Source organism: Anarhichas minor, unplaced genomic scaffold (assembly GCF_050575085.1).
Source record: "Anarhichas minor isolate MPS153535 unplaced genomic scaffold, ASM5057508v1 ptg000026l, whole genome shotgun sequence".
Classification (NCBI taxonomy): Eukaryota; Metazoa; Chordata; class Actinopteri; order Perciformes; family Anarhichadidae; genus Anarhichas; species Anarhichas minor.
The window spans coordinates 7952467-7963806 of NW_027466472.1; the positions used below are offsets into that span (position 1 = coordinate 7952467).

The 11340-nt window shown below is 44.8% G+C and overlaps 1 protein-coding gene and 1 non-coding gene across 2 annotated transcripts in view; both read left to right on the top strand.

Moving 5' to 3' along the window:
• arhgef17 (Rho guanine nucleotide exchange factor (GEF) 17) overlaps positions 1-10818 on the top strand; it is a 52162-nt gene extending 41344 nt beyond the window's left edge. The window contains exons 5-25 of the mRNA XM_076100816.1: positions 3192-3308; positions 4182-4274; positions 4381-4557; positions 4695-4745; positions 4947-5056; positions 5215-5300; positions 5400-5518; positions 5644-5851; positions 6137-6210; positions 6328-6411; positions 6523-6626; positions 6733-6848; positions 7024-7143; positions 7229-7502; positions 7631-7717; positions 7893-7960; positions 8156-8304; positions 8509-8683; positions 8938-9033; positions 9368-9550; positions 9667-10818. Of these exons, the coding sequence (XP_075956931.1) occupies positions 3192-3308; positions 4182-4274; positions 4381-4557; positions 4695-4745; positions 4947-5056; positions 5215-5300; positions 5400-5518; positions 5644-5851; positions 6137-6210; positions 6328-6411; positions 6523-6626; positions 6733-6848; positions 7024-7143; positions 7229-7502; positions 7631-7717; positions 7893-7960; positions 8156-8304; positions 8509-8683; positions 8938-9033; positions 9368-9550; positions 9667-9860 (2685 nt within the window). The 3' untranslated portion in view covers positions 9861-10818. The remainder of the gene's footprint in view (positions 1-3191; positions 3309-4181; positions 4275-4380; positions 4558-4694; positions 4746-4946; positions 5057-5214; positions 5301-5399; positions 5519-5643; positions 5852-6136; positions 6211-6327; positions 6412-6522; positions 6627-6732; positions 6849-7023; positions 7144-7228; positions 7503-7630; positions 7718-7892; positions 7961-8155; positions 8305-8508; positions 8684-8937; positions 9034-9367; positions 9551-9666) is intronic.
• trnam-cau (transfer RNA methionine (anticodon CAU)) lies at positions 1418-1490 on the top strand. The gene has a single exon. It is a non-coding gene; the product is annotated as a tRNA-Met (tRNA).
• Positions 10819-11340: the final 522 nt, after the last annotated feature.

Below are 11340 nucleotides of genomic sequence, written 5' to 3' on the forward strand. Positions count from 1 at the left end.
CATGTGTTCGCATTGTTAGCTCGTGTATGCGATATGTAAGGTGAGTGTGTGAGACAGTTAACCTCAGACACTAGCAGTAATCCCTTTACGTCTACGAATCCAACACAGTAAAGGCTGGTGTTGTGTGGAAGAGGCTCCGGAAATTCTAAACGTTGTGTTTATAATGCACAACTATGAATTATAGAAATTCTGTTCAAAAGATTCAGTGCACTTTGCTTCTCTGGGACAGTTTTATTGCTTCACTGTGTGTTTGTTTTTATTATCTCTGCAAGATAAGCTCAGGACAGAAGTTCAGCTCTGTAAAACGGTGGTTTTCTTTGTCATTATTCAAATGCATTCACGTTTTATACAGGTTCTTGTACATGTTTTGAGACAGTAGTTGATCAATCTGGAGGTCTTAGCTTTGGGAACCGGTGGGTCGCCGGTTCAAGTCCCCGCTAGCCCGGGCACTACAGAGCTACCCTTGAGGAAGGCATCAGACCCCAAACTGCTCCCCTGTCTTACAATAGACAGTGACAATAGAAGTTGAATCATATTTATTGTTATCATATTTATAAATTATTATATTTTGAAGTTTGATTCCACAAATTTTCTATAAATTGGACTTTTCTGATGTACTAAAGTGCAGCAGTCAAAGCAACTTGTACAGACACATAAACTGTATCTGACTACACGAGAGCTTAAATGAATAAACAGTCCTTAAAAAGCATTATTGGACTGAAGGGAAGCTGTTTTTATTGAAGAGACAGTTGGCAACACTGGTTTAATATTTTGTTTTCCCGGTGACCTCTTGTCGACCTGTTTAAAGTTTCCCACGACCCGAGGGTGGCTCTCAACCTAGACCGTTCAAAAACAAGTGCTCTCAAACATCCGCGTTGGACTAAATGTCAGGTTGAAAGAGAATGAAAGAAAAAATGACTTCTAGCTTCAGTTGTAACGGCTATAACAGTTTACATGAAGTCAAAAGAAGCACATATATTCCTGTTTCTTCACAGTCAGACTTATAGACCAGAATGCAGTGCGGCCACAGCTTTTGTTTTGTATTAGGTGGGGTGAAAAAAACCTCACGCTCTTGCTATGTTAATGCTATTGTTATCCCGCTCAGCACCTCACAGCGTGAAAGAAACAACTGGAGACACAAACTGTCACACAATGACAATGGGTCTAAGGGAAAGACGAGCAGTTAAAGAAGTAGATTGAGGAAAACTAAAATGTAACATTACATCATCTTACAACACTTCATACGTTTAATATACATTGTGAATAGGAAAGGAATGGCAACAGAAGAACACAGCGGAGAGAGGAGTAAGGTTGTTGCTCAGCTGTGGTAGAGCCTCCCCCACTGCTCACACTGAGCCTCCCCCTCCTCCTCCCGCCGCTGCAGCTTTTCAACGTGCAACAGTCTGTAGGATCTCAGGCCTCGTTGGCGCAGTAGGCAGCGCGTCAGTCTCATAATCTGAAGGTCGTGAGTTCGAGCCTCACACGGGGCACTTGTTTTGGTTCAGCTGTCTGCCGTTTACAGCGGCAGAGGGATCCAGCACATGTGCTGTGTCATTGTTTTACGGTTTGTGGGAAATGTCCCCACAACAGGGGTATTTTACACTGCACTGAATCGGTTCTCGTTTGTGTTTTTAGACACAGATGTAGACACTCTGCTCTCTCTGCGCCCTGTAATGACAGACGGTTAACAGAGCTACGGCTAAAAAAGAATATTTAGTTTCACCGTCTACATGAAGTAGAGATGGAGAGCGTTCCTGTTCTCTCTCTGTCTCCTCTCCTGGGACTAGTCCTCAAGTTGTCCTCAGATTTTATATCTCTGTCCTCTTACTGTTCCTCAAGACTAAGGCTACATCCACACTAATACTTTTTCGTTTAAAACAAAAGCGATCTCCGTCCACACGGGCGTTTCAGCAGCGTGTGTGGAATTATTTACGTCCATACTAGCAAGCCTGAAAACAAATATCACATGAAGTTTTAAGTTTTATTTTTCAAACTTGGTTACAACGCTGCAGGTAAAACTCATCCGTCCTCGGGAGCGTTTCTAAACTTTTTCGTTGCTCTAAAACGGCTGACTAGTGTGGACGCTCAGTGTAAACGTAGCAAAAGATGTGCGTTTTAAAAATGGAAACGTAGCAGTGTGGACATGGCCTGATAGAGGAGAGGACACTGGGAGATGGATGATGAAAGAGAAATGCAGAAGAGGGTCGGGCTATTTCATGACTCTGACGTAAAACACACATTGTGGATTATTACACTGTTTGTGTCCTTCACTCCCTCTATTTGTGAAAGGAAAGCAGGTCGGGGTGAATCATCTGTGTGTGTTTATGTGTATGTTTGATGGAGTGAAAGAACTATTATTCTATTATATTCGGCGAAAACACCAAGGTATAATGATTTATTTACACAGTGACGAACACAGCACATACTCAATGTTGACTGTTGAGAACATATAATTAGCGCACAGTCAACCAAAATAGCAATGCGGCGAAAACAAACAACTGAAACGATTATTCAATTATCAAAATAATTCTATTTTTATTGTCTTATTTATCAATTAATCGACTAATTGTTTCAGGTCTAATAGATTAATTGCCATTTTTGCACTTCCGGGTTCCCTCATCTCAAAGTCAACGGTTTTTTTTGAATGATTGTTTCGATGTCTGAAATAAGGTCTGTTGTAAACACACAAGCCTCAGAGATGTTGGTCAAACGCCTCTCTCTTGAATTATGAAGGTCTTGCGTGTCTTTAAAAAGTCCGTTTCTAACAAGTGGCTCAATGAGTCAGCAAACGTCGTCACACAGACTCGTCCGCCTTCACAGCCTCGCTGTATATTCTCACTCTCATGCGACCGTGCTGTAGTTTGTCTTTAGCCTAATGTTGTCTTTTTACTTAAGAATCATAAAACATGATGTTCATTTGTGAAGATTATCTGGCTGAACAAAAAGTGTAAGTATCATAAATGTTATAATGCAATAATAATCCCAAATCCCTTTGGCATTTTGTTGAAGGGAGACGTGTGCAGTGATAACATAGAGGTTGACCTGCTGTATAATCCTCTTACCAGCACCTCACATATTCTTAATCAACTTTCTTTTGCTAACAGGGTTGTGGTTCAAACGTTGAACAAGCCATCGTCACATAAAGGTTCACGCGCAGTAATTTAAAATATGCTCTTCTGCTTTTCCTCCAGTTCTCCAAAGAGACGCTCGCTAATATGTATTCAGCGTACATCGACAACTTCCTCAATGCCAAAGATGCTGTGAGGATTGCCAAGGAGGCCAAGCCAGCGTTTCACAAGTTCCTGGAGGTGAGTGTTCGACAGGACGTCCCGTTTGCTCCGGGCAGCTGTTCTCATGTGTGTGTTTGGAAAACTGGCAACTTAGTCGAGACGTTTTCTTCGTCTGGTGGAAGAGCCTTTAACCAGCTTTCAGAGCATGAAAGCTTCTTTGTTGTCCGTGTTTGTCAAAGTTTAAATTGTGTATATGCTAATGTGTGTGTGTGTGTCTTGTCTTGTTCCTCCAGGAAGGTATTCCTGTTATTTTTCTGTTTAAAAGAGAGACATGTGATTGTTCTTTCTCTACAGGAAATGGATATACATCGACCGTATTTAGACACACTGGCTTCAAATACAGTTTTTGTGCTAATATCCTCATTTCTAAATCCGATTATGTCAAATTTAATGCGAGGAACTGTGTTTTTTTCCTCAGCTCAGGAGATCTGAAGGATCTTAAATGTTTACCCAATGCAAGAAAACTACTGAAATATATTTTCTCTTTCAGTAAATATATATCTTTTTTGATCTTTCTGGGTGTGAAATTATAAATAAGGACTAATTACTGTCTCAAATCATCTCTTTAAACCAATTCAACCAGATGATTTGTCTTAAAAACCCTGGAATATATTAGCACTATGTCCAGTTAAACATGGTAGACCACTCTTCACCAGAAATACACGTATGGGAATAACACCACAGACAGAAGGGCCGATGCAGAAATTGTAATCAGGCACCACAAAAAGCTGCTGTGTCCTCGTCCTGTTCTCAGTTTTCAACCACAGAGAGCTTCATGTTTTTAGAGTGGAGCCACGTCGCCATCCTGTGGTGGAGACTTGAATTGCAACACATCTCGTTACTTGAGCTTACTCGTGTCTCCATCCTCCTCCTATCTTCACCCCCTTACAGCAAAACATGCGTGAGAACAAGGAGAAGCAGGCTCTGGGGGATCTGATGATCAAACCAGTCCAGAGGATTCCTCGATATGAGCTGCTGGTGAAGGTGAATAATCCTCCTTTCTGTATTCTGTTAAGTAGCCTCATCCTGTGTTTAGAAGCTCACATAGAGGCAGATTAATTAATTCATTTGTGTTTGTTTTGTGTTCAAGGACCTGCTCAAGCACACCCCAGAGGATCACCCGGACCACCCGTACTTACTGGACGCCCAGAGAGACATCAAGCGATTGGCTGAGAGGATCAATAAGGGGCGTCGCTCCGCTGAGGAGGCGGAGAGGGAGGCCAGGGTCATCCAGGAGATTGAGGCGCACATAGAGGGCGTTGAACATGTGAGATCTATACATCACAGTAAAGATAAAATGCAAAGCAGACTGTCCTCTTGGTTAATTGATTAATTTCACGTCACAGGATATAAGAAAATGTTATGGTATGTTAAGTGATGTGTGTGTGTGTGTGTGTGTGTTAGATTCTGAACCCCCAGAGGAAGTTCTTGAGACAGGAAATGGTCATGGAGGCGGTAAGAAGTACTTTCTGAGTTGACAAATATTTGTAGCATAGTAAGGTTTCTGTATTCATGTCAAGGAAAATAAGTCAAAGTAATGGGACTGATTAAAGAGGACTGTGTCATGAATATAATATTGTATTAAAAGTGATCCAGAGCGCAAGTTAAGATTGTCTGAGCTTCTCTTCTCTCTTGTCTGTCTCTCTCTCTCTGTAGAAGACAGTCGGTGGGAAGAAGGACCGTTCTCTCTTCCTCTTCAGTGATCTGATCATCTGCACCACTCTCAAGAGGAAGTCTGGCTCGTTAAGACGCAGCTCCATGAGCCTGTACGTGACACACACACACACACACACACACACACACACACCAAGCCATCATAATACAGTTTCCAAACCACATTGCCCCCTGGTGTGGTACAATAGGCCACATTTGTCCTCATTTTCTCTTTCTATCTCTTCTTCTTATTCTGCTCTCTCTCTCTCAGATACTCTGCTGCGAGTATGATTGATACCTCCAGTAAATACAAGTTCCTGTGGAAGCTTCCCCTGGAGGACGTGGAGGTGGTGAAAAGTAAGGCTCCAGCTATTGATGGCATGAAACACATTCCTGTCACTTCAATGATTTCTTCATCATGATGGTGTTTTAATTTGAAATACATCTCTGCTTTAGGCTCCACTCAGGCAACAAACAAGGAGAGCATCCAGAAGATGATTAGTCGATTAGACGAGGATCTCAGCACTCTGGGTCACATCAGCAAGCTGTCTGAGACCCTCAGCTTCCCACATCAGGTACTGTGGACCGGCACACACACACACACCATGTATCACTATGTCTTCACTTCCTTTTTTGTACACAATGAGAATGACTTCATTTATTTTGTCCTTTTTTCTTGCTGTTTCCGTCTCTCTCTCAGTCCCTGGACGAGGTGATAAAGGACCTGATGTCGTCGGTGCACAGGGAGCTGTCGGAGAAGCAGTCTCTGGCCTTCAGCATGACCTTCCTGCCCACAAAGCTGGAGTTCACCACGGCCTCCGCCGAGAGCAGCTTCGTCTTCGAGTTCACTTCGCCTGACACGCGCTCCAACTTTGAACAGGCCTTTGAAGACGCCAAGAAGAAGTTAGGTGAGTGAAAAAGGGAAACGTTATTTCCTGTAGTGTAGCGTGTCAGGTACAGTAGACAAAGGAGATAGCAGCAGCATGTAGATGCAATGGTTTCATTTCATGTCGAGTTGGTTTTATTTATAAAGCCCAATTTATCACAATTTTGCCTCAGGGGCTTTACAATCTGTGCAGCATATGACTTTGACTCTCCTCAGGTTAAGTATAAACTCTCAGATCAGCTGCAATAAGCACCTTCAATTATTGTTGTTGCCGTTTTCTCAACTGTCAATGTGCCGTTGTGTTTAGCAATGAATAAGGACCAGTGGGACCCAGAGTTTCTGAAGGCTATTCCTATCATGAAGACGCGCAGTGGAATGCAGGTGAGATTCTGTGTTTACATGTAGATGATTTATCTCATTTGAATGACTTAATACCCGTAGACGAGCTCTCTTTACAAATGTACAAATGTAATCAATGAAGTCGTTGTTTGTCTCCAGTTTTCGTGTGCCTCTCCCAGCCACAGCTGTCCCGACAGTGGTTGTGAGGTGTGGGTGTGTAACAGTGATGGATACGTGGGACAGGTGAGAAAATACTATTATATTGGTCCATGTGCTTTCTGGTGGAGAAAAGAAACAACACAATTGAACAGTTGCAGTTAAAGCTTGACTGATGATGATGCTTTCTCTCTGCAGGTGTGTCTGTTGAACATCAAAGATGAGCCCACAGTCGAGGCCTGTATCGCCGTCTGCTCAGCGAGGATCATATGTATCGCTGCCGTACCCGGACTCAAGGGAAGGTCAGTACACACACACACACACACACACACAATTGCATTAACGGAATGCTTAATCGGCACCTGGTTCATTGATTCGATCCCTGACCGATGACTCTTGACCTCGTAGGGAGCGCGGATCAGAGCCCACTCTGGCCACAGCCTCCGCAGCAGCGGGTCACACCCAGCAGCAGCTCCACATATCTATCTGTCAATCATCTCTGGAGCTGACGGAGCAACCCACAGGTTAGTCCATGAGGGCTTTACAACATGACGAGCAGCAACAGCTGCTAGCTGCTATAGTATAATCCTATCTTTTGCTATTATTGGCCTGTATGAATGGCATCAACTTGGATTCTACTTGTATACACTGCAGTTTTTGTTTGGATACATATCTTCACGATGAACTGATTGTTTGCAGGACCAGGGGCGGAGCTTGTTCCTTTTGACAGCGATGACACGGATGACGAGGATTCACCCAGCCCCTCCTCTACTCTACAGAGTCAGGCCAGTCACTCCACCATATCCTCCAGCTACGGCAGTGAGTAAAAATAACACTCCAGTCTCACACACACACACACACACACACACACTTAAATACTTAAACTCTCATTTCCTCCTCTAAGATGACGAGGGCCCCGGCTCCAAGGACATGGCCACAGAGACCACCAGCAGTGAGGAGGAGCAGGAGTTCCCGGTGGCGAGCTCCTACGGAGCCCCCGGGATGTTGGGGGTGGGCGGAGGAGGAGGAGGCCGCGGCAACACGGAGAGCGCCATGGACGGCCGCGCCATGCGCCGCTCCTCTCGGGGCTCCTTCACCCGGGCCAGCCTGGAGGACCTGCTCAGCATCGACCCGGAGGCCTACCAGAGCTCAGTGTGGCTGGGCACAGAGGATGGATGGTGTGTGTGACACACACTCACGTACACACATGAATTAAGTTTAGTTTTCTGTTTGCACATAGAAAACGTTGGTTATTAAAGCACTGATTTCATCACCTAACCTCCTATCATGCCTCTGTTCCCGTTAGCATCCATGTGTACCAGTCCTCGGACAACATCCGTAACCGTAAGAACAGCATGAAGATGCAACACTCAGCCTCCATCCTCTGTATACTGTGAGTTCCCTTCTTTTCCACCACTTTGCCTTTAAAAAGTCATAATAATAGTGGAACTTATGCTGCTTTAGACAATATAAAATGTGGAGCCACGAGGAGGGAAAGCTATTTTTTTTTTCATCTCATTCATTGTGTGCTTTACTTGACATCCCTCCTTTTCTTTTTCCTCCTACAGGTATTTGGACAACAAAGTGTTTGTGGCGTTGGCCAGTGGAGAAGTGATCGTCTATCAGAGGGAAGCAGGTAAGACGGGCGGGTGGAGCAACTTTTGTTTCTGTGGAAGCTGAAGCGTTTTTCTGAACATTATCTTTAAATGGCTGCTACTGGGAGTGCTGACATTATCGTTATTCCAGCTTGCTTCAACCACTTAAGTATCCAAATTATTCATGTTTCTGTATTCTCCCCCCCCCCCCCCCCCCCCTTAATCTCAATCTGCAGGTAGTTTCTGGGACCCTCAGTCTTCTCAGACCTTAGTTCTGGGCACGCCCAGTAGCCCCGTCACCAAAATGGTTCCCGTGGGAGGAAAGCTTTGGTGTGGCTCACAGAACAGAGTGCTGATTATCAACACAACTACACTGGTGCAAGAGGTGGGTAGAAGGATGGACCAAAGTGTGTACGGGTGGATGAGGGACGATGCAGACAGAACAATCACTCTCTGTGTGTGTGTGTGTGTGTGTGTGTGTGTGTGTGTGTGTGTGTGTGTGTGTGTGTGTGTGTGTGTGTGTGTGTGTGTGTGTGTGTGTGTGTGTGTGTGTGTGTGTGTGTGTGTGTGTGTGTTCTCTGGCTCTCAGCACTGGTTCCAGGTGGGCACAGACAGCAGTCGGTGTGTGACCTGCATGGTGGCGTACGGTCAGGGTGTGTGGTTGGCGTTGCAGGGAAGTGCACACGTGAAACTCTACCACGCTCAGACCTTGGAGAGCCTGACGGAGGTGGACGTGGCGCCTGCTGTGCATAAGATGCTTGCAGGTAAAACAAGATTATTTTAGAGTGACAGAAATGTGTTTACATATTGTATTTTTTATCGTGGACAGCAGCGCTTTTTTTTTCGGTCTTTAATCCCCAATTTAAAATATCTTCCCTGTCCTCTATCCTCCCTCATTCTCTCTCTCTCTCTCTCTCCACTGTCTCTCCCTTTTCTCCCTTCATCCTCACCACTTTTCCCTCCCCCCTCGCCTACACCCCATTGTCTCTTTTGTCTCTCTCTCGCTCTCTCCATTCAGGTGCAGACGCGATCATCAGACAGCACAAAGCCGCCTGTCTGAGAATCACGGCGTTGCTGGCCTGTAAGGATCTGCTGTGGATCGGCACCAGTGCAGGTAAAAACATCCCAAAATACATTAAGCTCGATGATTTCACCGAAGTAGCATTTAGTTTCCCTCACAAACGTCATTCACATGCAAACAGCATTACAAAAGTCATAATGGATATGTCGTATTTAGTGTTTATTAGATGAACTGATTAGATTTTGTCGGTCAAAGATCACTGTGTGTATGTTAATTATGACAATTTCACACAATTGTCTTGACATTTTGGACAGACATGGATGTAAACTACAATACGACTGTTTGGCAGAGAAATACAACCGCGAAGGCGTTAATTATAGTCTTTCAATGAAAAGAAAGTGTGTTTTAAGATGGTGTTCTTCTGCAGGGGTGGTCCTTACGCTGGTGATCCCGGCAGTGAGCTCGGGAACCGGTGCCGGGACACTGAAAGTCCCCCAGGTGCCGATGGGCTCGGCTCACGGACACACGGGACACGTTCGGTTCCTCACATCCATTGAACTACCGGAAGGGTTCGACATGAGCTTCCCTCCGACAACAACTGACTCCACAGGTCAATGCTTCTTTAATTAAATTTTTTATGTGCACTCTCGTCTACTTTTGCAGCACAAAAATTGATAAAACTTCACCGAAGTATCATCCCTTTAATCCCCTCCTCTCTGTTTTTAGGCAACACCACAGTTGACGGGAACCTCCAGAGGCGTGACTCGGCGCGGCGCCGAGCCTCGGCCCACATCCCGTCAAAAACCAACCATCTGGTCATTTCCGGCGGCGACGGCTACGAGGACTTCCGACTCACCAATAGCAGTGAAACGGTCGGACGGGACGACAGCACCAACCACCTTTTGCTTTGGAAGGTCTGAGGCCATCGACCCCCGGTGTGAACAAACCCGCCCCAACCTCCTCCGCACAAGCTCCCGCCCTCTCCACATCGGACTCGTCACTTTTTTGGTGTTGCCGTGGTCTTCTGCTCAGTTCCACCAAGTCTCTATGTGCGTAATTTGGCTGCCAACTCCCTCCTGGACCTTTTTAATGAGTATGATCACGTCAAAGCCAGTTTTACCGTGTTGATGTTTCTGATGGTGTGCGTCGTTGCTCTCTTGAGTGGGTGTCTGTGCGTGTGCATTTCCTTTTTTTTTTTTTTTTGGCATCTGCAAATATTGTCTAGAAAAGCGTCTTTAAACTCGAGTCTTCACTGAAGGAGACAGAAGAAGAGACGGAGAAGGAGGAAAGAAACTTTCACACGTGGATGTATGGTTAGACTGTGAAGAAGAGGAGAGGAGGTAGAAACAGGACGTCTGAGTACATCAACCCTTCACCCCATCATCACTTCATCTTAGCCTGAACTGCAGATAAAATGCCTCCTGATGATCAGAGGTAAATGTCATGTAAAAGTAAAATACACCATCACAGACTGTAGTTCGATGGATATTCTGAATTCATTTCTGCAGTCGGAGCTCAAGGTTGGAAGAGAGGTTCAGCTGATGTCTGTGAGCTTTTAAAAAGACAAAAAACAACGTCTCCACGATCATTGCTTATCGACTGCTAACATTATCTTTTCTCCTGTAGAGGGAGAGTGAATATCATTAAAGTGCAATATGTGGCAAGGGTATCTAGCAAGACACACACACACACACACACACACACACACACACAGACAGACATTAATGCACACATCCTCTCACTGAATAGGAAGCATAAATGTGTTTTTTCCACAGATAATCACTTTGTATCTGATTTTCTTATTTCATTTTTGTTTTGTCAGTATAAGATGACATGAACGTAGATGATGCCCGCTGCTGGAGTTGAGCAGGAAAAGTGCATTTGGAGACGTTCCTCCTGAACACGACTATGCCAAAGCCTTGTATGCGTTACAGTTTTGACGTGAAATGTTTTTGTTTGTTCAGCAGAAATCCGGAGCTGAAGTTACTGACTTCTATGACTCTATAGGCTGTGGTAGCAGATTAACGATAGTGATGTACAGTATTTATGGTTTTGATTTTTAGCGCCGCCTTTTTCCAGCACTTAATTTATAGAAGATGTAGTTTTCACTTTTTGCTTCGGAGTTGAAGAACAAGGAGGCCCGGACTCGAGTCGCGGAATAGATAACTAGGCGTAGTTTGGTTCAGGCAGACATACACACACAGCGGGGGGGGGGGGGGTTGCATACACTCATCTATTGGTTGTTTGTGCCCAAAAGACTCGGACTGCGGACTCATCCCAAAATTCCCCTCACGCTGTCTCTGAACGCAGCGCAATCCTTATCTTGAAACAGACAGTCGTGTGTTCGGGTGCTGAACGCAAAGAGATGCTCAAACATTTCTATTATTTGACAGCTTCACG